This window comes from Sinohyriopsis cumingii, chromosome 2, assembly GCF_028554795.1.
Source record: "Sinohyriopsis cumingii isolate HCF-2022 chromosome 2, ASM2855479v2, whole genome shotgun sequence".
Lineage (NCBI taxonomy): Eukaryota > Metazoa > Mollusca > Bivalvia > Unionida > Unionidae > Sinohyriopsis > Sinohyriopsis cumingii.
In genome coordinates, this window is record NC_142962.1 from 108,693,209 (window position 1) to 108,716,869 (window position 23,661).

At 33.5% G+C, this 23,661-nt stretch overlaps 1 protein-coding gene across 1 annotated transcript in view; it reads left to right on the top strand.

Annotated features, from left to right (window-relative positions):
* LOC149805593 (cleavage and polyadenylation specificity factor subunit 2-like) overlaps positions 1 to 23,661 on the top strand; it is a 412,425-nt gene that overhangs the window by 288,638 nt on the left and 100,126 nt on the right. Inside the window, exon 13 of the mRNA XM_089950230.1 lies at positions 11,982 to 12,085. Coding sequence (XP_089806356.1) covers positions 11,982 to 12,085 — 104 coding nt within the window. The remainder of the gene's footprint in view (positions 1 to 11,981; positions 12,086 to 23,661) is intronic.

A 23,661-nucleotide genomic window follows, 5' to 3' on the forward strand; every position in this document is an offset into this window, starting at 1 on the left:
ATACATCTTACAAACAGGCAGAAATTGTATGTTCTTTTGAGTGCAAAGTAAATGTTATTAACTTTCATTTTATACTATTGAGTTTAACTATTAGAACAAGAAATTTAAAGTATTAGAGCAGAAATTTAAATTTAGATCCATTCCATTTATAATATTGTAAACTGTTAAACCACCAGTTTTACTTTAGTTCTGTTCTAATTTAATTTTGTAAATTCAGATATTTAGTATTTCTTCATAGGCTTAAACTCAGTTTATTGGTATAAAAAAATGTACCCAAGGTATACAGTGAAACCATCAGAGAGATATGGAAATGAATGGAGGAAAAAGATTGTTGCAATGGGAATGGATGGTGTATCAGTGGTATTGATGAAGATGATGATGATGATTATGATGCTGATAGTAATAAATACAACACAAGATTTGTCAGCAATACAAAATAAAGCATAAAACTGTTGATGAATTTAATTTAAATGGTAATAAAATAAAATAATAAAATAAAATAATAAAATAATAACCTTGTAACATTGTATGTGTTTTATTTTATTGTATAGATTACACATTTTTCTCAGTAACTATAACCATAAATGAACAGGTCCATCTAACTTAAAAAAGTTAGTGTGGAACCCTGTTTTCCAAATAAGATCCAGTGCTGAAGGTGTTGATGTGCCTGTAGTCTCATATGTACTGATGTAACACTGATCTGGCATGTGATGATTTGCCATCAGTTTTTGATGAATCATAATAATACAGTTCAAGTTATCCTTGATTGAATTCACTATAATTCCAAATTAATGTTTCCGTCCTTGGATATTATTGAACACTTTGTAATTCAAGTAAAGATTCTGTTCCTAAAATTATTATAACGAAAATGGTAAACATGATGTTCTGAACTCAGACCAAGATAATAATCCTAACATTTAACCCACACTATTATACAAATATTAGCTATGTATTATTTGCTTACCAAATTAAAAACAAGATCAATGAACTTGATTTTCGATAAGATCAAGTACAATATACAGTTATCCATAGCATATCATAAATGAGAAAAAAGACAGTTAATAATTCAAGTTAAATATACTTAACAATATCTTTTATTGTTTCCGTATGTTAACTTTTGAGCTACATATCTAAATTTAATCCAAAAGATTAGTGAATCTGATAAAATGGTAATAATGTATGTAAGAGCTACAAAAAAATCCCTTGTATAGAAATAAATAGTGATAAATACTTAAATTACAGAAGAATGCATTTATGATTTGTAGAGAAATTAGAATCATCAAATGTTCAGGAACATTATCATTTTCAAAGCTTCTTCACTTTAGTTAGCAGAACATACAATTCTGATATCTCAGAATTAGGTAATTACATACAGAAATGGGAAGTAACTAACATTATCTGACATTATAAAATAACATTCGGAAAGCTGACTTTTTTCAGTACTATAATCCCTAGGAATTTTTTTTAAAACTTAAACTTATGCTAATGATGCGATCATTTTTTGCTCAGACATTTTTTCACTTCTGCCTAAAAGTGTTCTATTTATTTTTTGTTTAAAAACTTTAAAAAATTTCTGAGATTTGTAAAACCAATAAATAATACACATAAATTGGAACATTTTCATTACTGTGAAAAAATAGGGGCCCCAAGTGGCCCAGTGGTCTAAAGCACTCACCATTACAGATCATTTCCACCTCAGCTCTGTTTGCGTGGGTTCGAGTCTTGGGTTTGGCTAGTATGGATATGTGAGAAAGCTTGCCAGTAGCTTCTCATGGGTTGGTGGTTCTTTCTGGGGTTTTCCTGTGTGCTTCCTCCACCATTTATACTGGCCACCATGTATAGCCTATCTTTTGTTGAGAAACGGCATTAAACCCAAACAACTACAACAACTGAGAAAATTGTTTGCACTGTGTCTTTACTAGTGCAGTAAAATATGCCTTGAAAGACCTTTGCAATGAGACCACCTGTCTTGAGAGATCAGGTTTTCATAGCAACTTTATTGATCATGCAGTATTATGACCTTTGATGAGAGATAATCATTAATGGCCAAAAGGAGTGTCTTATAAGGTAGGGTCTGCTGTAATTCACAGTGTATATATACAGAGAACAAAAGCAAGCACACACACACACACATGCATGCACACACACACACACACATATGTTTGTATGGGTTTATTTTATCTTCATAACACAACAAAAATGTCTTCTTGTATGAAGTGAAAGTATGACTGATACCTTCATCCTGATGTTATTGAATATATTCCGTATTTACACACATTCACTCACTCACACACACAGACATGCAGTCATACAGTGAACCATAATGCAGCAGCAGATTCATGTTGTTCTCTTGTAGTATTAGATGGAACACGCCCTCTGCATTAGTTTCAGCTATTTGTGGTATATAAAATAATTATAAGAGTGCTGAATAATATCTGATTAAGTATATCATTAGCTGTGTTTTAAATTTTGGGATCCTGAGAGAAAAAACTATTTGCTGTCTCCATCATCTCTTGTCAAAGCCCATTAACATCTACAGTAAATGCCTTTTTACAGTAAACTAGCTCTTCTTGACACATCACATAATTGCAATGTTGTCAGGCCATTAAGGATCAATTCTACAGCTTACAAATGCTATTATCTGTTTGAAATGTAACAGGGGCATCCCTGCCAAGTAATGGTATGTCACACGAAAAACATTATTCTTAATTACCAAACCCCATACACAACCATGTTCAGTAAAACAAATCCCCCAGAATCCATCTGGGGATAGGGATTGAGGTATTTTCATACACTTCCTTAGTAGACTTGAGGTTTAGTGGCACAATAAACCCAGTATGGTGCACTGTAGCTGCTTGACATCTTGTTGGTAAACAAACAAAATCTTATGGTGAAGTAACTTGACAGTAACAGTAACTTAGATTGTGATCAAGAGCAATGGTTTGAAAAACTGACATGGAAGATAAAAATAGCAGAAGAAAAAGTCAGAAATTAACATCTAAAGTATCAGATTTTATTATATTGTGGGCATTGCAAACTGTACATCACCTTTTGCTTTACTTTCAAATCACTAAACGCTTTTGGTGAATACTACATAAAATTTAGGTGAAATCTTTCCATTAAATTTAAAATTGATATTTGTAAAGAAAGCTTGCTACCAAAGTGATGTTTGTTATATTTGTGGGGAATGAAGGAGCACTAGTATTGTTCAGTGACCCGCAATCATTGGATTGCCAGAATTGAATATACCAGACCATTTTAATTGACAAATGTTTGGGTCAGTCACTTGTTATGGCACCTTTGGTTTGGTTATTGTTATCTAGGAGATGATCAACCATGGTTTTATTGCCTGGATTAAGTAAACAATAAAATAAAATATGAAATTAATGGATGGAATAACAGAGATCTGAGAATAACAGAGATCTGAGCAGACATATAGGATAGAACAACACAAGTTCCTGTATTTAAAATATAACAGTTTACATAAACAAAATGAAATTGAAAACAACATTAGAAATAGAGTTACAAATTTATAAGAAATGCAATCAGCTGCTGTTATACTGATAAAACAAACTTCATCATTGAGTGATTGATCTAACTCATATTGCTCAACATGCCTGCATACCCTGGTTTCTTGCTGTCCTCACAGAGTCAGTGTTGGTAACAGGTCAGACTTGCCATATTCTTTTTCCTCTTCTCTCTATCTCTCCAGCCTCTTGCAGCTTATCAACTGTACTTCGTTGTCAGTTCTCCTTTCCACTGCTTGGTCAACAGGGAACTATTTTTCAGCTTTAAATAAATAACAACGCAAACTTTTTAAAAAATCATGCTTTTTTACTTCTGGGATCCTGGATTGAACAATAATATCCTCTCTTGTTATGTCAGATATCATCTTGTCAAAATTCAACAGAACTAAGGATAATATATATCATCTTATCATATGGGTCAGTTCACAACTTGATGCTGGCACACAATTCTATTAACATGAAATTAATGTCTTCCCTAGCAGATAGCATTCCTAAATGGAACCATAACATAACTAGACACCTTAGTAAATAGTTCTGCACCCCTGTGAGCTGAAAAGCACTAACCGGACTATCTCTGTCACCATGCACCAATTTCTCACTCGAAAAGAATTCACAGTTTAATTAAATGAAGTAATGGCCTTCATTCCTTGTCATAACTGCATTGCTTGCTTGCTAGCAATTCCTTGACATAGCATTTCCAGATATAGTAAAATCAGTTCCTAGTATACATGATACATATAATTTATGGCAGAAACATTCACATATTCCAACGATTTTTATCAGAAGTAATACCTTAAATTATTAGAATACCTGAGTCATATAAAATTCAAAGATGAATGCATGCAAACCATTAACTTCCAAACTCATGGAACATTTGCATATGAAGTTAAAATGAATTAATTTAAAAAATAATTACAAACTTCTAATCAGTGAACATATTGTAGGCGATTATATAGAGACCTTATGTGCTTTTTCAAGTCTCGCTCCCTTTCTGTTAAGCCAAATCTCTCTTTTCTATGTCCTCAACTTTCCAGACACCTGGCCAAGGACAATTTAATGATACCATTCCAGTGGCCTTTTGTTTTGAGCATCCCCAGCTGAGTCATACCAAAGACTTACAAAAATGGTACTAACAGCTGCATTGCTTAGTGCTTAGTACATGTACATGAAAAATCTATGAATTGGTCAGTCTGGTTCTGACTTCCTTTGAACCACTTGCAGGTTTGAACCCCGGCAGAGTCATACCAAAGACTTTAAAAAAATGGTACTAACAGCTGCCTTGCTAGGTGCTCAGCATTAAGAGGTTAGTGTTAGGACTGGTTAGCCTGGTGTCAGGATAAATGTGACTGGGTGGGATATCATGCTACATGTCTGCGGCATGATGTCCCAGTGCTAGACATTACTATAAACTGCCACACTGCAGACATCGTAGCGATTTGACTGAAAAACTGTTAAAGCTACATTAAAAATCCAAGTCACACACACACACAATTTAACAAGAATAGTACTTTTGACTTATCTTGGAGTTAAGTCTCCCGTTACAAAAAACTTGGACTGCTGAAACTTTCAGAGAAGAATACTTAAAACATTAACTTTCCTATGGGAAGTACATTCCTTTGTTTAGCTTAGTCAGTCAGGATTAACTTTCTCTAACCACAAACAATTTAACATGCCCATCGAAGCTGGAATAATTTTCTCTAGTCTTCATATATTAATAACTATTTCTTGAAAATTTCATTTTGTGTCACTTATTTCAGATGGCCCAAAATTGTCTCTAGCTTGTTGCAGCTTTGTCATTCCCAGCTACTTAACCCTATGTTAACATCTCTATATTTCTAATTGTTATCCTAGCAGGTCCTAATTAAAATTAATTGGCCTATCCCATTGGCTGTGATTTGTTGGGAGCCTAGCCCATACATCAAAGTTAATAGTTATGTATCGCAGTGACCACAATAAAATTGACCCCAGTAATTGTGCGGTAGTATTTTTCTTCAAAATTCACTCTGTTACAACAACATGATAAAGATACTCTGCTTAACATGGTGCTGGGGTGTTGTGTGATAATTTTAAATAGATCTCTCCCCCCCTCCAATCCTTCAGGTTTTTGGTTGTCATTATCTAGGAGATGATTGACCACAGTGTTATTGCCCAGCTTGAGTAATTAATAACAAAAACAAATATGGAATTAAGGGATGGAATAACAGAGAACTAAGCAGAGATATAGAATATAACAACACGAACCACTGTACATAAAATAAAACAATTTAATCAATTACATGTACATGTACATAAGAAAAAGAAAATGATATGTGAATGAATCACTTTCTCCCAGAAATAGTTACAAAATTGTATGAATTTCAGTTAGTCGTTCTGTTACTAATAGAACAAAGTTATCATATGATTGAGTGACAGATCAAAGTCAGATTGCCTGGCATGACAGCATCACCTAGTACTTCTGGGCCTTCCCAAATCACTGCTTGTGATCAGTCGGCATTTCCGTCTTGTTCCTTCTCACTCTCCTATTACTAGCCTCTTCTGGTCAGCAATCTTGGTTGCAGAGTGTGTTATCTTTCCCACTGCAGTCAGGTATATAGAGCTATTTTCTTTCCATTTGTGCTTTTCAATTAAGCCCTAGCTTGCTTAATGTCAGAGATTTCCCTCTCTCCTTCTCTGGATATGGATCTCTTCAAGACACCATCCCTTTGATGATTTATAACCAGAGAACACTTTCTGCTCCACCAGTGTCACAAACTTCTTGCCTTCCCAAGGAAACTTAGACTGATTAATTTCATGAGGGAGATTATTTTAAAACCCTGAATTCTGTCTTGGAAAATACCCCCTTGTTTAGATTAACCAATCAGGGTTACTACTTTACCCACAGAATTCTTATCAGTCCTATAGAGGTCGGAAAAGTCCATTTTTATTAATAACTGTTCTGAAAACTTTCATTTAATGGCACCTGTTTCAAATGGACCACAACTTCCTAAAATACTCTCTCCTGGTGCATGTCACTTTCTACACTTTACTGCTATGACCTCATGTTTAACACTGCAACCACCCCATCCCCATCTGTTGCAACTGTTAACAAGCTGGTCCTATAAAAAACTGAATTTACACTCCACACAGAAAAGATTAATTATTACAAGTTGCCAAGCTATAGCCATCAAAGCCAACACATAAAATTGATTGGGTATGTGTCACATGGGCTCCAACAAATCACCTGTGTGGGTTCGTGTCTCGGATTCAGCCAATGTGGGTATGTGAGAAAGCTTGTCAGTAGCTTCTCGTGGGTCGGTGGTTCATTCCAGGGTATTCTCGAGTTCTTCCTCCACCAGTAATACTGGCCACCATGTATAGCCTATCGTGTGCTGAAAAATGGTGTTAAATCCTACAACAACAACAACAACGACTCCAACAAAATGTAACTCATAATCTCTACAAATTTTTGCACCCTTACAAACATCATCTTTCATTAAATATTTTTCTTTATTAAATTTTCATTTCTGTAGTCTCATTCATGAGGTACTCTTGTCATTCCTCTTAATTATTACAGGATTTTCTAGGTCTCACAATTTAGCAAATATTTTTCCCTTTTTGGGGTGCAGGTTTTGTATCCTACCAACAAATAAGCTCATGTCAGCTACTGTGATGTGAGCTTGGGCAAGGCACTTTCATCCAATCGCCTCAGCATTAAATAAACTACTTATGTTGCTTTATAATAAAACACCAAAATTTTGTATCTTCCTTTTCAAGATAATGTTTACTGTGGAAACTTAGTATGACCTTTATAAGAAACTAACAGCATGTGTGGGTTTCCAGCTTGATAAAAGAATGTAATGTCAATTGAGAAACATGTCATTAGATCAAAGATAAATCCCCCTGTCCGTCACTGTCATAGCCCTTGAAGTTATAAGTCTTACTGTAATGGGATATTATTTTTTTCTGTCTGTATGGCTAGGTCCATTTTGATTCTCATCTGAACTATTAAAGCTGCATGTGCCTGCATAGAACCAGAGCAGTGTATGATAAAACTTAGATTTGACTTCATAAAATGATGAAAACTCGAACTTAAGATGTTGTATTGAAGAACAAATGCTTGCTTCAAGGAAATATTTGTGAGGTAAATTGAGCACTATAATTTTCTAAAAATAAACATTTTTGAAAATAAATAAAGCACATTAAAGGCGGTATAGCAAAGCATTAGGTTTCATCAATTCATTGTTAGTAAATTGTCATGCAGTACTGCATGGTAATTGGGGTCCATAACTGTTAACTGCCCTTTGCACTGAACCAAATATGTAGCAAAAAGAAATGTAAATTTGAAAAGGGTGGGGACATGTCAGTCAAACACTTGTACTGGGGGTTTGTCTTTTCATTATCAAATATAGGTCACACATAGCAAGAGTTCCTGTGGACATAAATAGTAATTGGTGTTATGCATCAGATAAACCTGTATTGTGCTTCATTTTTTGCTAGTTCTTTTGCTGTAGAAAGGGGAACAATGTGCCCAAAACTATAACCTACTATTTACTATCTGTGGCAGTAACTATACAGTATTGTCTTTTCAATATCTAGCGTGTGTCACAATACAAAAGATGGTATACAAAAAGCATTGATTGAATGTATATGTCAAAGGCTTTATTTGAATTTCTTTTAGGTTGCTACAGGTGGATAAAAGTGGTTTTCATCTGAAGCCAGTAATTAGTTGTCTGTCATACTGATGGAGTGTCAAGTCAGTGTGATTAGCACAACCTTTTTCTGTTTCCCCATTCTTATCCAGAGATACACCAAGATGCCTTTTGCATATATAGTTTTTTCTTAATGTGTCCCAGCACTGCAAAAATGGACTTTCTTGCCATACATTTTAGTTTAGGGACTGCCTTGTTAATTTTCTTGTACAGGCCTGGTCTTATTGACATCAGTATGCTTGAAATTGTTCATGGTAATCATTCTTTCATGCAGAAGATGCATAACAAGGGCAAAGAATGTAAATACCAATTAACAGAAAGAAGCAGATAAAACAAATCCATAGAAGTCTTAGGATTTCCATTTTGTTTTTAATGAAAGAAGTTTAGTGAACTGTGGACCCTCTCTTACAGACTGTTTAAGGGCACCATATAAATGTACCTTTGGCTAAGGGCACTATACAAATGTACCTTTGCTTAAGCGCAACATAAAGGTGTACCTTTTGTTAAGGGCACCATACAAGTGTACCATTGGTTAAGGGCACCTGTTATGTGTTCAGGCTCTTTCACAAGTAACAAGAAAAGAGTGAAAACAGCAAGCTTAAATTTAACAAATAATTTATTTCTCTTGAAAAACAGGGTAAAAATGAGAAAAAGAACTTAACAGTTTTACAAATTAAATTCAAAAATAATCCAAGAATAATCCAAGAATTAAAAGAAAGAAGTCCTAGTAAATAAAAGTCCTAATGAATCTCAATGAAATCCAAAATAGAAGATGATGACATATGCTGTGGTCAGCATTGTACTGATGTGTCAACAGTTCTTTGTTGAATCAAAGAAAATAATATTCAAGTGTTTGAATTCTGTGTAAATTTTGATATCTGTCCTTGTCCAAGAATTAATTTAGAGCACAAGTATTTTCAGAGAAAAAGAATCTCTTGCAATCCAAACAATTTGAAGAAAACAAAATAATTAGCCCAAAAAACTGGTCACAGCATAATACACTTTAACTTCTCAAGAGTTAAGGCAAGTAATGACTATTCATTCTCAAAACATCAATAACAAATCTAGCTATGATGCAAAACAGATGCCCACAGATGTGGGTCAGTCCTCTGGAAAAACCTAATTGATACATGTTATTTGTCACATACTCCAAATATGTCCTTGATATCACTAATGAATCTTACTCTGAGAATAAAAATTGGGGAATATTTTTTTTAAAGTTGTTTACTTAAACTCTTATTATTTCTGAATCAAGGTCAGGAACTAGGTCAGCATTAGATACAAAGTTTTTATTATTAGTTGTTTACAAAAAAAAACAGTCAGGTCATACAGAACTGAACTGAATTTCTGGACAAATGTCAAATCCAGTAAATAAAATTACATTACAGTAGCATGTATTGGAATAAATTTAAAAAAAATAACAAACAGACAATTAAATTAAATATTGATTAAATTAAATATACATAACACACCATACAAGTGTACTTTTGGTTAAGGGCACCATACAAGTGTACCTTTGGTTAAAGGCACCATATAAGTGTACCTTCAGTTAAAGGTACCATATAAGAATACCTTAGGTTAAGGGCACCATACAAATGTACCTTTGGTTAAGGGCACCATACAAATGTACCTTTGGTTAAGGATACTGTACTAAATGTACCTTTGGTTAAGGGTACCATACAAGTGTACCTTTGGTTAAGGACACCATACAAGTGTACCTTTGGTTAAGGGAACCATACTAATGTACCTTTGGTTAAGGGCACCATACAGGTTTACCCGACTGTTCTGGTGGTCTAGTGGTGAGAGTGTCTGCCCCAGATGTGGGAGATTGTGGGTTCAAACCCCAGCTGAGTCATACCAAAGACTTCTAAAAATGTTACTAACAACTGCCTCGCTTGGTGCTCAGCATTAAAAGGAAAGTGTTAGAACTGGTCGGCCTGGTGTCAGAATAATGTGACTGGGTAGGATATTATGCAACATGTTTGCAGCATGATGCCCCATTTCTAGAAATCACTTTAAACTGCCACACTACAGACATCATAGTGATATGACTGGAAAATTGTTAAAGCTATGTTAAAAATCTAAATCACACACACACACACACATAAGTGTACCTTTGGTTAAAGGCACCATATAAGAATACCTTAGGTTAAGGGCATCATACCAATGTACCTTTGGTTAAGGCCACCATGCAAGTGTACCTTTGGTTAGGGGCACCATACTAATGTACCTTTGGTTAAGGCCACCATGCAAGTGTACCTTTGGTTAGGGGCACCATACTAATGTACCTTTGGTTAAGGGCACCATACTAATATACCCTTGATTAAGGACACCATACAAATGTACCTTTGGTTAAGGACACCATGCTAATGTACCTTTGGTTAAGGGCACCATACAAGTGTACTTTGGTTATGGGCACCATGTAAGGTTGCTTTATACTGAGGTAGGAGTTATCATATATACTCATTTATAAGTTGTGTCAGACTGCAGACAACAAAGATCCTTATCTGCCATAACATAATGTACCTGTAGACCATGGTCTGTGTTGTTTATATTACTGATTATTCTTAGCTGTTTGCACAGACCCAGATCTGCCTGCGCATTAATCTCCCATTTTTCCTACTGTTGCTCCTGTATGATGCCATAAACGCTGGGATGATTCATTAGCAATTTTTTTAACTGACTTAATTGAATGTCTGGTTAAGCTGGTTTTTGGTCACCACTTTGTTGTTGTTGTAGGATTTAACACCATTTTTCAGCATATGATAGGCTATACATGGCGGCCAGTATTAAAGGTGGAGGAAGAACCCAGGATAACCCTGGAAAGAACCATTGACCCACAAGGAGCTACTGGCAAACTTTCTCACATACCCACGTTGGCTGAATCCAAGACTCGAACCCATGCAGACAGAGGTGAGATGGCCGTGATCCATAACGGAGAGTGCTTTAGACCACTAGGGCACTCGGTACCCTATGGGCACTTCTTTAGATGGATTGAAGAGTCACTATATCTCCATGAATATTTGTACCATTTTCAATGCTTTATCTGAATTTATAGTCACAAATGTGTATAGAAATTGTACAGTAAAGTATCAGCTTTCTCTATTGAATTATATCCTTTTTTCGCACATCTGGACAAATGGAATTTCATTTAAACATGTATTTTAAAAAATAAATAGTTGTCCCTTGCTGCAAGGTGACTCAGTATAAAATCATATTTTTGTGAGGCAAGTATGGTAATGGATCACATTACATTATTTAATAGTCATATCACCATATATATTTTCTTTTAAGCCAAGTCCAACTGCAGACTGCACAAACCCAGATATGCCATCGCATAATGCACCAGCAGGTTATGGTCTGTACAGTTTGTTAGGAGTAATCAGTGAACAGATACCATAGACCCTGATCTGCAGGCACATTATGCTATATCAGATCAAGATCATTGTTGTTTGTAATTTTACTTGACTTTTAGGCGAGTTTAGATGGTACATATAACATACCATTTGAATGAGGTATAAAGCTGTGTATAATTTGTATACACGAGTTGAATGTTACCATTTAAATTTTGTGTGAAATGAATATTTTATTTTTCTTTGCTTCAGAGTCCCTTAAATGCATTATCAAGTCTTACTTTGCCAAATGTTTTTATTTTCATGTTTATTTTTCAGGGGAAAAAATGCATATACCATTTTTTTAATATGCCAGTTCAAAAAAGTCAATATTGTATGGAAATGTGTTGCTCATCACCTCTATTTCTTCTCAGGGGAAATCTAGAACTGGCTTTTTCAAGCAAGCAAAGAAATCCTACCCCATGTTTCCATTCACTGAAGAGAGAATCAGATGGGATGAATATGGAGAAATCATTAAGTAAGTTTAAATAGGATGTGTGTGCATAAATGTGAGGGGGGTGTTGTAAAATTGACTTAGCTGTAATACTAATCCATACCATTCACTGGAAATGATACAGAACATGGCTTGGAATGAACAGAATCTTTGCTATCTCTGAATGTATACCTGCTTTAACTATAGGAGCAAGACAGGAAATTAGTTGGAACAGAAATGTTGCAGATTTTGTGAAAATGGTACAGAATTTGTTTCCATGATCAAATTTCATTTAAATCTAAATCAGTTTTTACTACTACTAAAGTTTATGCTTGTTAAGTTTTTGTAGTGTTACATAGTAACAGTACAATGTTAAATGAGTACTAGTATTACATAATAACAGTACAATGTTAAATGAGTACTAGTGTTACATAGTAACAGTACAATGTTAAATGAGTACTAGTGTTACATAGTAACAGTACAATGTTAAATGAGTACTAGTGTTACATAATAACAGTATAGTGTTAAATGAGTACTAGTGTTACATAATAGTACAGTGTTAAATGAGTACTAGTGTTACATAATAACAGTACAACGTTAAATGAGTACTAATGTTACATAATAACAGTACAGTATTAAATGAGTACTAGTGTTGTGTTACGTGTTTAGGCTCGAAAAAACAGTAACACAGAAAGAGTGAAAACAAGAAGCTTTTTTAAAATGTAACAAATAATTTATTTTCCTGGAAAATTCTGTAAAAATGAAAAAAGAAGAACTTATGGTTTCAAGAATCAAATCCAAAAATAATCTAAGAATAATCCACGAATTAAATTGCAAAAGTCCTTGTAATAAATGTTCTAATAATTTCAAGTTTGAATCCTGATGGAAAATCCAAGATGGAAGACGATGGTGTATGCTGCAGTCAGTACTGTGCTTATCTACAATTCCTTGTAGAAATACAAATAATGGCACTCCGGTGTTGGAAATCCAAATTAAATTTGTAAGCAATGTCTTTCCAAAATTTCTGTGTGAGCACTCCTCAAAATATTTCCAGAGAATAAAGAATTACTCCTTTTGAAATCCAACTGATCTGTCTTTGTTATTACTGCTGATTTGTATCATGTACAACATGTATGCTGAGAACTGATTTGTTTGAAAATGCCTGGAAATGTATTTCTTTTGAATTGCTAATTAGCAAGCAACGTAATTAGAACAAGGAGTGAAGAACATTAATTTGTTTATGTAATGAAGTTGTGAATTCTTTTCAACCAAGAATCGATGGTGTAAGCATTAAGAACATGTGTCAACTATACAAAAAATATCAGCTAGTAATTTACAGCCCACAGTGGGGTGTAATAGCTTATCTAAGTGGTCTGATTATGTAATGGTTCCAGTAGGAATGTGAGGGGCAGCTAGAAAAGACATAAGTTGAAGTTAACAGGTTGATTGTGTCTCAGAGCAGGTCGTGAACTGACCAAAGCTTAGTTCTGTTGAATTATGATATGACAATATCTGACATAAAATGAGTGAAAATATTGTTTAATCCCAGAAGGGAGAAATCTGACCTGTATTTAGGTTGGGTATTATATTTATTTAAAAGGAAGATAGCTCCATTTCTGTACTGCACAGTGGAAAAGACCAGTCTACAGCCAAGATCGTTATTGACCCAAATGGCTGGAAGAAGAGAGTGATAAGAAAAAGAAATATGGCAATGCTGACCAATCACAAACAGTGATTTAGAAAAGACCAGAAGTGACCAGGTGATGCTGACATGCAGTCAGTTTGAGTTTGGTCAGTTACTTAATGAAACTGGTTTTATTGGTGTAACAGAATGGTTAATTGAATTTCATGTAAGTTTTGTAACTCTATTTCTAAGAGAAAGTGAATCATTTAAATGTCATATTCAGTTTCCTTTTGTTTATGTAGTTGATTGATTTGGTATATTTTACATATGGGGCTCTGTTGTTCTATTCTACAGATCTGCTCATATCTCTGTTACTCCCTCCATTAATTTCTTATATTATGTTATTGTTTACTTCACCCGACAATAACACAGTCATCAGTCATCACCTTGATAATAACCATATCACCATAAGGAGTGGGGATCTCATATCACCGTACCTCTATATGTATTCATGTACATCAGTATTGTTAAATTCCTATACCTGTTTATGTACTACATTAATGTTAAATTCCTGTACCTGTTTATGTACTACATTAATGTTAAATTCCTATACCTGTTTATGTACTACATTAATGTTAAATTCCTGTACCTGTTCATGTACTACATTAATGTTAAATTCCTATACCTGTTCATGTACAACATTAATGTTAAATTCCTATACCTGTTTATGTACTACATTAACGTTAAATTTCTATATGTATTCATGTACTAGCCATTTGCTACTTTTAGATGACAGTACTTGACAGACCTGGCTGAAAGTGTTGATTCTTATGCAGACTAATCAAAGCCAGTGCACAAAAAGAAAAGGTGTACATTTATTCAGCCTTGACCTCAAGGTTTAATTAAATCTCAGATTAAAAGTCGTAAACCCGAGACAATCAGTTATGGACCTATACAATTCACAATTCAAAAGTTTATTCTCATAAGCATATACTACCAATTTTTATCGTTATAAAATGGTATATGTACAACCTGAAAATAATAATCTGTCTCTTATTTTACATTCTTCAAAAGAAATTAGCTTGCCACATATCTGTGGCATGACGCCCTAGTGCTAGACATCACTATAAACTGCCATACTGCAGACATCATAGCAGTATGACTCAAATTGTTAAAGCTATGTTAAAATCCCAAAACACACACACACTCACACATACACACACAAACACAAATTAGCTAATGTAAATATTTTTTCTCATCACAAAATGTTAATAGTTGAATTGTCATGCATATCTGATTTAATTCATATTTTTTTAAATTTAATTGTTTGTCTGTTTTACATTTTTTATTCTTTTATATGCTATTATAATTTTTAAATTTATTCACTGGAGATGATATTTTTCCAGAAAATTGGTTGACCTGAATCATTCTTTTCATAAACATCAGTTGTTGGCCTGGATGCTGACCGTGATTCAAAATTAGTAAACAAAATTCTATTTTTATTTTAAAATGATTGGTTGTTGTCATGGTCATGATGGGGCTTTGGGTTTAAGATGTAAACAACTTTTTTTATTTTTTATCTCTTAGAGAAAATTATTTGTCTAATTAAGGCCATATTCTGTGTACATGATATAAACATGATCATGTGACCAACCCTTTCTGATTTCACAACTTGGGGGAATTTTGAAACTGTGTCTTATAATACAATAAAACCTTTGTTTTAGAGAGAGAGATCTCAGTTTGGGGCTTTTTATACATATGTCAATTTATTCTGTTGTAACCAGATTTTGAGTTATAATTTTCTTCAGATCAGTTGGATTTCAAAAGGATTAATTCTTTTTTCTCTGGAAATATTTTGAGGAGTGCTCACACAGAAATTTTGGAAAGACATTGCTTACAAATTTAATTTGGATTTCCAACACCAGAGTGCCATTATTTGTATTTCTACAAGGAGCAGTAGATAAACACAGTACTGACTACAGCATACATCATCGTCATCCATCTTGGATTTTCCATCAGGATTCAAACTTGAAATTATTAGAACATTTATTACTAGGACTTTTGCAAAATAGTTTGTGGATTATTCTTAGATTATTTTTGGATTTTATTCTTGAAACCGTAAGTTCTTCTCCTTTTTTCATTTTTACAGAATATTTTCCAGGAAAATAAATTATTTGTTACATTTTAAAAAGCTTGTTGTTTTCACTCTTTCAGTGTTACTGTTTATTCAAGCCTAAACACATAACAGAATGCACTTGTATGTAGATAAGTTCTTTTTAATTAAGTTTAACTTTAAATTAGTATATACTTTACATACTGAAAGAAAATGACGTTCATCTTCAGTATCATGGTAAGCAAATAGCATAAAACGTTGATTTTACAAGTATCTGTAATCTGGACTTGTAACAATAATGATTAATTGTATCTTTCCCTCCAAGTTCCCCAAATTTAGCGCCAATTGTACATAAAATAATGTTACACAGATAACCCCCTATCTGGAAAGAAATTAATGAGCCCTAAGGGGTACATATAAGGAGTGATGTACTGTAGAATACATTTGTTTTCTAACTTAAGCTGGTGTTGTTGTCCACTGGGTCTCAATGTTGCCCAGATAGCCTATTATCAAAAGGCTTGAAACTAATAATAATCTGCAAATGTTTTTTAAAAATCATTTTATTATTGTAAATGGTTCTTAAAGATATGTGTACAAAGACAAAAACATCTCTTGAGATAGTGGAGTTCCTATGATTGTATCTGATTGACACAGTTACTGCTTATAGCTTGCAATTTTGGAGGTCAAGATTTACTGATAATAGCATTATTTCCTGATGCAGCATTCAGATCCAATAAGCACTGCATGACATCACTTGAGTCCTTTAAGATAAATATGGTGGGGGAAAGGATAAAAATATTCCCATTGGTATCTACCGCTGATCAGTACCAATTACACAGACACTGTAAATTGCATTAGGTGAAAACAGTTTTGAACTATAGTCTGCTTGCTTTTGTGATATATATATATATATATATATATATATATATATATATATATATATATATATATATAATATACTTAATAGGTGTTGAGAATTTTTTGCTTTGTACCTTATGACATTTAATTAGTTCATTCCTAATCTGGTAAAAATGCAGTGCAATTGCTAAAATGTTAATGCATGCTGATCTTGGGGGGGGGCGGGGGGAGCAGCATAAAACTATTTCAGGGAAATAGGATTGTGATTTACATGCAAACATTTAAACATAATGGCATGATGAAACAGAAATGTGTGATTACAGGATTTTATACCCGGAAGGATTTGTATCACTTTCCAGACATGTTCACCTACATGAAGTAACATAAATATAGTTTATACATGAAATCAAATAAATTCAGGCACATGTACAACAAATTTTATTTTTAAACTAATTTTATTATTTTTGCTGTAGTTATTTTTTTTTTAAAATTGATAAAATAAAATTTGTTGTTTCATTATGCTCATACACACTGCTCATGTTTCAAATAATGTTTTTTTTATATTAAATCATGAATGATAATAAAAATTGAGAAGTATGCATTTCAGACAGATATTTATCTGTTCATAAAGTTTGACAATGGATAATTATGGTGATCAAAGTTACATGCAACCAGGGGCCCCGAGTGGCCGAGTGGTCTAAAGCGCTCTTCGTTACGGATCACTGCCATCTCACCTCTGTCTGCGGCGGTTCGAGTCTAAGATTCAGCCAATGTGGGCATGTGAGAAAGCTTGCCAGTAGCTTCTCGTGGGTCGGTGGTTCTTTCCGGGGTTTTCCGGGTTCTTCCTCCACCATTAATACTGGTCGCCATGTATAGCCTATCGTGCTGAAAAATGGCGTTAAACCCCACAACAACAACAACAACAACAACAACTACATGCAACCCATATTCTTACAGCAACAATAACCTCGTGAATCTAACTGCAGTGAAATGGAAAAATCAAAATGTGCTTTGTTACAAAAGAATGTTTGTATGTAAAAGAGGAAGAGAATTAACTGAAATGTATCTGCGTGTATGATCTCTATGATGTGTTTTGTACTGCATCCATGTGTACGATCTTCTTCCTGTGTTATGTAATGTGTCCATGTGTAAGATTTTTTGTGTTATGTAATGTATCTTTAAGATCTTTTTGATGTGTTATGTAATGTGTCCATGTGTAAGATCATTTTGATGTGTATGTGTCCAAGTGTTAAATGATTTTGATTTATTATGTAATGTGTCTGTGTGTAAGATTTTTTCTGTGTTATGTAATGTAATCATGTGTAAGGTCATTTTGATGTTTCATGTAATGTGTACATGTGTAAGATCATTTTGATGTGTTATATGTGTCCAAGTGTAAGATCATTTTGATTTATGTAATGTGTCTGTGTGTAAGATTTTTCTGTGTCATGTAATGTGTCCATGTGTAAGATCATTTTGATGTGTTATATAATGTGTCTATGTGTAAGATGATTTTGATTTGCTATGTAATGTCTGTGTGTAAGATTTTTTCTGTGTTATGTAATGTGTTCATGTGTAAGATAATTTTGATGTTTTATGTAATGTGTTCATGTATAAGATCATTTTGATGTGTTATATAATGTGTCCAAGTGTAAGATGATTTTGATTTGTTATGTAATGTGTCTGTGAGTAAGATTTTTTCTGTGTCATGTAATGTGTCCATGTGTAAGATCATTTTGATGTTATGTAATCAGTCTATGATCTTTTTGACGTGTTATATATTGTGTCCATGTTTACGATCTTTATGTTGTGTTATGTAATGTGTCTGTATCATCTTTATGATATGTTAGCAATGAGAGAGAGATGGTACATGGCAGTTGTGATTTTCCTCACATACAAAGGATGTTTTTATTTAGTGATAAGTTCTGTTGAGAGTTAACACCCTCTGAATAAATTGTTTATTCATGTTTACTTGTAAATACCATTGTAACATCACATCAAAAACCTCCTGCCAATACAGCTATTAACAAAATATTAAATATGCTGAACTGACTGACCTCAGTCAGATTTACTGCCCATGTAAATATGGATTGAGCACAAGAAGTCCCAAGATGGAATCAAGTTAGTGTGGCTATCAGTAAAAAGAAAAATGAAAATTGTATCAGCTTTAGGTTTGAAAAATGCAGTTTTCTTTATTCATAATAAATATGAATGGTAGATGCAGTGAGTTGCTTATGCCTACTACAGATAAAATGTGTATATGAGGGGAGTGAGTGATATGATCCCCACCACACTTGTTATAGTACTTTGGTTATCATTATCTAGAAAATGACTGACAAAAGTGTTATTGCCCGAATTGAGCGAACAATAAAGTAAAATATGAAAGTAACGTATGGAATAGCAGACATCAGAGCAAAGAAATAGATTAGAACAATATGAGCCCCCATATGTAAAGTATAACAATTTAATCAATTACATAAACAAAATGAGAATTTACATGACATTTGAATGATTCACTTTCTCTTAGAAATAGAGTTACAGAAGTAATGCAAGGTTCAGTTAGCCATTCTGTTATACTGATCAAACAAATTTTATAGTAGGATTGAGTGACTGATTGAACTGAAATTGCTGGCATGTCAGTATAACCTGGTTGCTTCCAGTCCTTTCCAAATCTCTGTTGGTGAAAGGTCAGCATTCCCATATTTCTTTTCCTTCTTTCTTTCTCTCTCCAACCTCTTTGGGACAAACTGTAACTTGGTTGCATTGTCCACTCCTTCCCACTGTGCAGCACAGGTATGGAGCTATTTTTCTCCCCTTCAAATAAATATAATGTGCAGTTGAAATATTTGTGGGCTGTAAATTACTCTCTGAAGGATGTTGGTTGATACACATATTGATTTTCTCAGTTAATAGAATTCACAACTTTATTACAAAAATGAGTTAATGGACTTCACATCTTGTCTTGTCTTGTCTTCATTACTTGCTAAATAGCGATTCATTGACATAAACATAGTAAAATCAATTCTTAGCGTATATGGTACATAACATTTAAGACAGATGGTTGTCGTTGTTGTAGGGTTTAACGCCATTTTTCAGCACAAGATAGGCTATACATGGCGGCCAGTATAAATGGTGGCAGAAGAACCCTGCAAAACCCTGGAAAGAATCACCAGCCCATGAGAAGGTACTGGCAAGCTTTCTCACATACCCACATTCGCTGAACCCAAGAATCAAACACAAACAGACAGGTGAGATAGCAGTGATCTGTAATGGTGAGCGCTTTAGACCACTCAGCCACTCAGGGACCCTAAGACAAATGAATTAATTCTCACAGTTCATATCAGTTATGCATATAATTCCTACAATAAATGATTTCTTTTACATACAAACCACTAAATCCAAACAAATTCATTCCAATGAAATATTATATGACATTCTTGCAGAACATGAGTTATATAACATTCAAGACAATGAATGCATGATTAACTTCTGAACTCAATGAAAATTGAAGTTTGAGTTTAAAATGAAAAAATTCAACAAATAATTACAAACTTACATCAATGAACATATTATATATGATTGAGACTAATCTCTTTCTGGGTCCAGGTCTCACAAATGCTTCCAGTTCTCTCTGTTCTGCCTATATTAATAACTAGTCTGGAAAAATTAATTTTATGGCACCGATTTCCAATGGCCCAAGATTTTTTTCTGGCTTGTCTCAACTTCGTATCTTCTGCTACTTGACTTTAAGTTAACATTGCTCTTTTTTATTTGTCTCACCATTATCTGAATGGACTCCAATTAACAACAGAGCATATCCCATCATTTGCAGGCAGCAATTTATTGCCATTCTAGCACATACATCAAAGTTAATGGTTACGTTTCACACTGACCATCACATGTGCTGTATCTTTATGATATATATATATATATATATATATATATATATATATATATAGACACACACATACACACACACACATTGTTTTGTTCAGCCAGAACATATGGTAATAAATGATTACCAAAATCAGCATTTGTACATTTTTCTCTGATTCATTTTCTGTTCCACACAAATGGTCTCTGCCTCCTACAAAATCAGGAAGATGCTCTCTAGCTATCTGTGGTGCTTGTGACAGTAGTCAGATTAATATATGTTACTAATTTATTATATTATTTAAGAATTCAGGGTTTTAAAGGCCATAGACCTGCTGCTAATAAATAATAGATATTATATAAAAAGTGATCATATCATTTATTTTCTCACCAGTAACAAAGAATAAGGGCAGATTCTCAACTGAGAAAAGTTAGACCATACCCTTTAAAAAAGAAATGACCAAAGGTCTTTGGTTAAAATACATAATATATATTATAAATAGTGATTATTTCTTTTATTTCTTAATGTCCCAAATTAAGTTACAACTGATTGTAAATACATATTATATAATATATGGAATATTTTAAAGTCAATTTTACCTGGAGTGAGCAAAATAAAAAACATAACGATGGCATGAACTTAAAAGAAAAACTTATGTCAGCACAAATAAGATAAAAAATTTGTATCATGTAATATAGCATTAGCAAGACATGTTACAGTGATAAAATCATACAGAAGTGTGACATAGTACTATGAAGAAATAAACAACTTCTTTGAAGTAATAGCTAGAAATATAAATAAATTTTCCTTTATCTATTATTGATGCTTTAATTAAATGCTTTCCCAAAATTACAAAAAATATTTCAATTTTTCACACAAGTTTGGGTCAAACATGCACTGCCACCAGTGTAGGTTTTTATCACGTGTTAAATAAATTAAAAAACTTGCTTATCTCACCTTGTTAACATGCAGAGTGTTAGGTATCACATCTCTGTCAGTAATTATGGTGCATGGTGTCAGCACTTTGATTCTTTGTGAAAGCTTTATGTTCAGATCTTTTTAAGTCTAAATACAGAACATCTTGCTGGCAACAAGGCATAGATTTTAAAAAAAGAAACTTTATTTAAATTCAGAGTTACAAATGGGAGAGATGAAGGGCAAATATTAATGACTTATGTTTGTTGGCCCAGAAGGAGAGGAAATTGCAAATAATGCAAATTTTTCAAAATTATGCAGATAAATTCACTTGTCAAATTCATAAAAAAATGTTCTATAAAAGATAGCATTCCAAATAGTATAGAAAAATAAATATCCTAAAAAAGGAAAGAATTCTGCAAGTCTCCAGTTAAATTCTTTATGATTCAGATTGACTCATTCAGGTTTAGAAATACCAAAACTGGACTGGAGAAGCCATGTTTTTCAAATTATAGTTTATCCTTGAAGTCAGCAAGAGGTGGTAAGACATGCCATTATGATATCACTGTCAAATTTGGTAAGTCTTTTCAGCTTTGCCTGCATTCATTAAATTCCAATATCCTGTGCAGAAGTGCTCTGGAGTGATCCTAAAAATAGTTGTTTTTTTTTTTAATTCTGAGAGTTGACCCAAAACTGGAGTTAAAACATGTTTGCATTGCTTCCTCTTTCCAGAACTATTGGTTTAATCACTTCTATCCGCAGTCTGGTCAATTAAAATTACAGTACCACTCCAATTACATTTCACCACCTCAACAGTAAATTTATTTAAGATGCTAAAAGCTTAGCTAGAAACTCACTTAACAATGAACAACATAGAATGCTTGATGATGGGTTGTCAAACACAGGTTTTCAAAAAAAAAATTAATCTGTACAATAAGACATTCTTGTGAAGAAAATGCGAGAAAGGAAATTGAATTCAGATTGAAAAATTATAGTATATCTGTGAAAACTTGATGTGCTGCAAACATAAATTGTTTGTTCGAGTTTTTTGTCATTTTGAGTTTATGGAGTGTATAGGCTTCGGAGTGCCTGATACAAGGAAGCCCTTCATTTGATACTAAGCACTAAAGTGATGTATAAGTTTATCAAGATATATGTTTGTATTAGTTCTGTACATGTTTATAAACATAATGATTTTGTTCAGAATATATAGATAACTATATTCATGTGGACCTCAGTTTACATTTATTTTTCTTGTGTGTTTTATAGCCTGCACTTTTTTAAAAACAATTGGAACTGATGCCAACCATCTGTTGGTCTTCCCAGTCAGTAGGGTAACCCTTATTTCAGTGTAGCACAAGTGCCTTGTGGCAGATAGGTGTTCCATGCCTAAAGTGGGTTGCTGTGACCTGTTTTGTGGTTTTATTTTAATAGAAAACGTTGCTAAGCTCATTAATACATTTTTTTTCTTGAAATACCTGTGGATATAAGGGGATAAAAGTTACTAAAACAAAATGAAGTTTTTTTCTTCTTCTCATTTTAGAAACTAGATTTCTAATACAGTCAGTTTGTTACAAAAACCAAATTCATTTCCAGCATTTTGTAATTGTAACAAATCTGTAAAGATTATGCCTTCAGTAGCATTCTCATCTTTGTATTATTGTTGTCAAATCTAAATGTGAAAAAAAGAGAAAAATTGATCAGTGGTTGATATATAATATCACCATATCTTCTTTTACGTTTTGTACATATTTCTTACATTTAAAGCACATTTTTTATACCCTGCCATAAGGCGTGGCATGTTGTTATCTAGGTGTTACTACTAATTTTGTGCCATACAAGTTGTTCATGATCTGCAGTTATCAAACCTTGGAGATATATGCACTTGGATTAAGAAAAAAAAAGTTAATTTGCTAGCACCAGGTCAAAGGTCAAGCTAACTCCAACTGAAAGAAGACAATGTTTCCAACTAATGACTTGAAACGTCCTTCATCTGCAGTTAATAAACTTTGTAGTTGTCTTTTACATGGTGAAAAGAAGAAGCTAATTGATTTGGGGGTCAAAAAGTCAATGGTCATGGTTACAGTGACTGAAAGAATAAAAAATATTTCTCCATGATAACATCAGTTCTACTCACATACCCAAGCCAAATTTTGAGGATAGTTTGCACTTGGAATGAAGAGGAAGTTTGTAAATTTTAGGGTCCAAAGGTTGAGGTCATTGTGACTGAAAAGAGA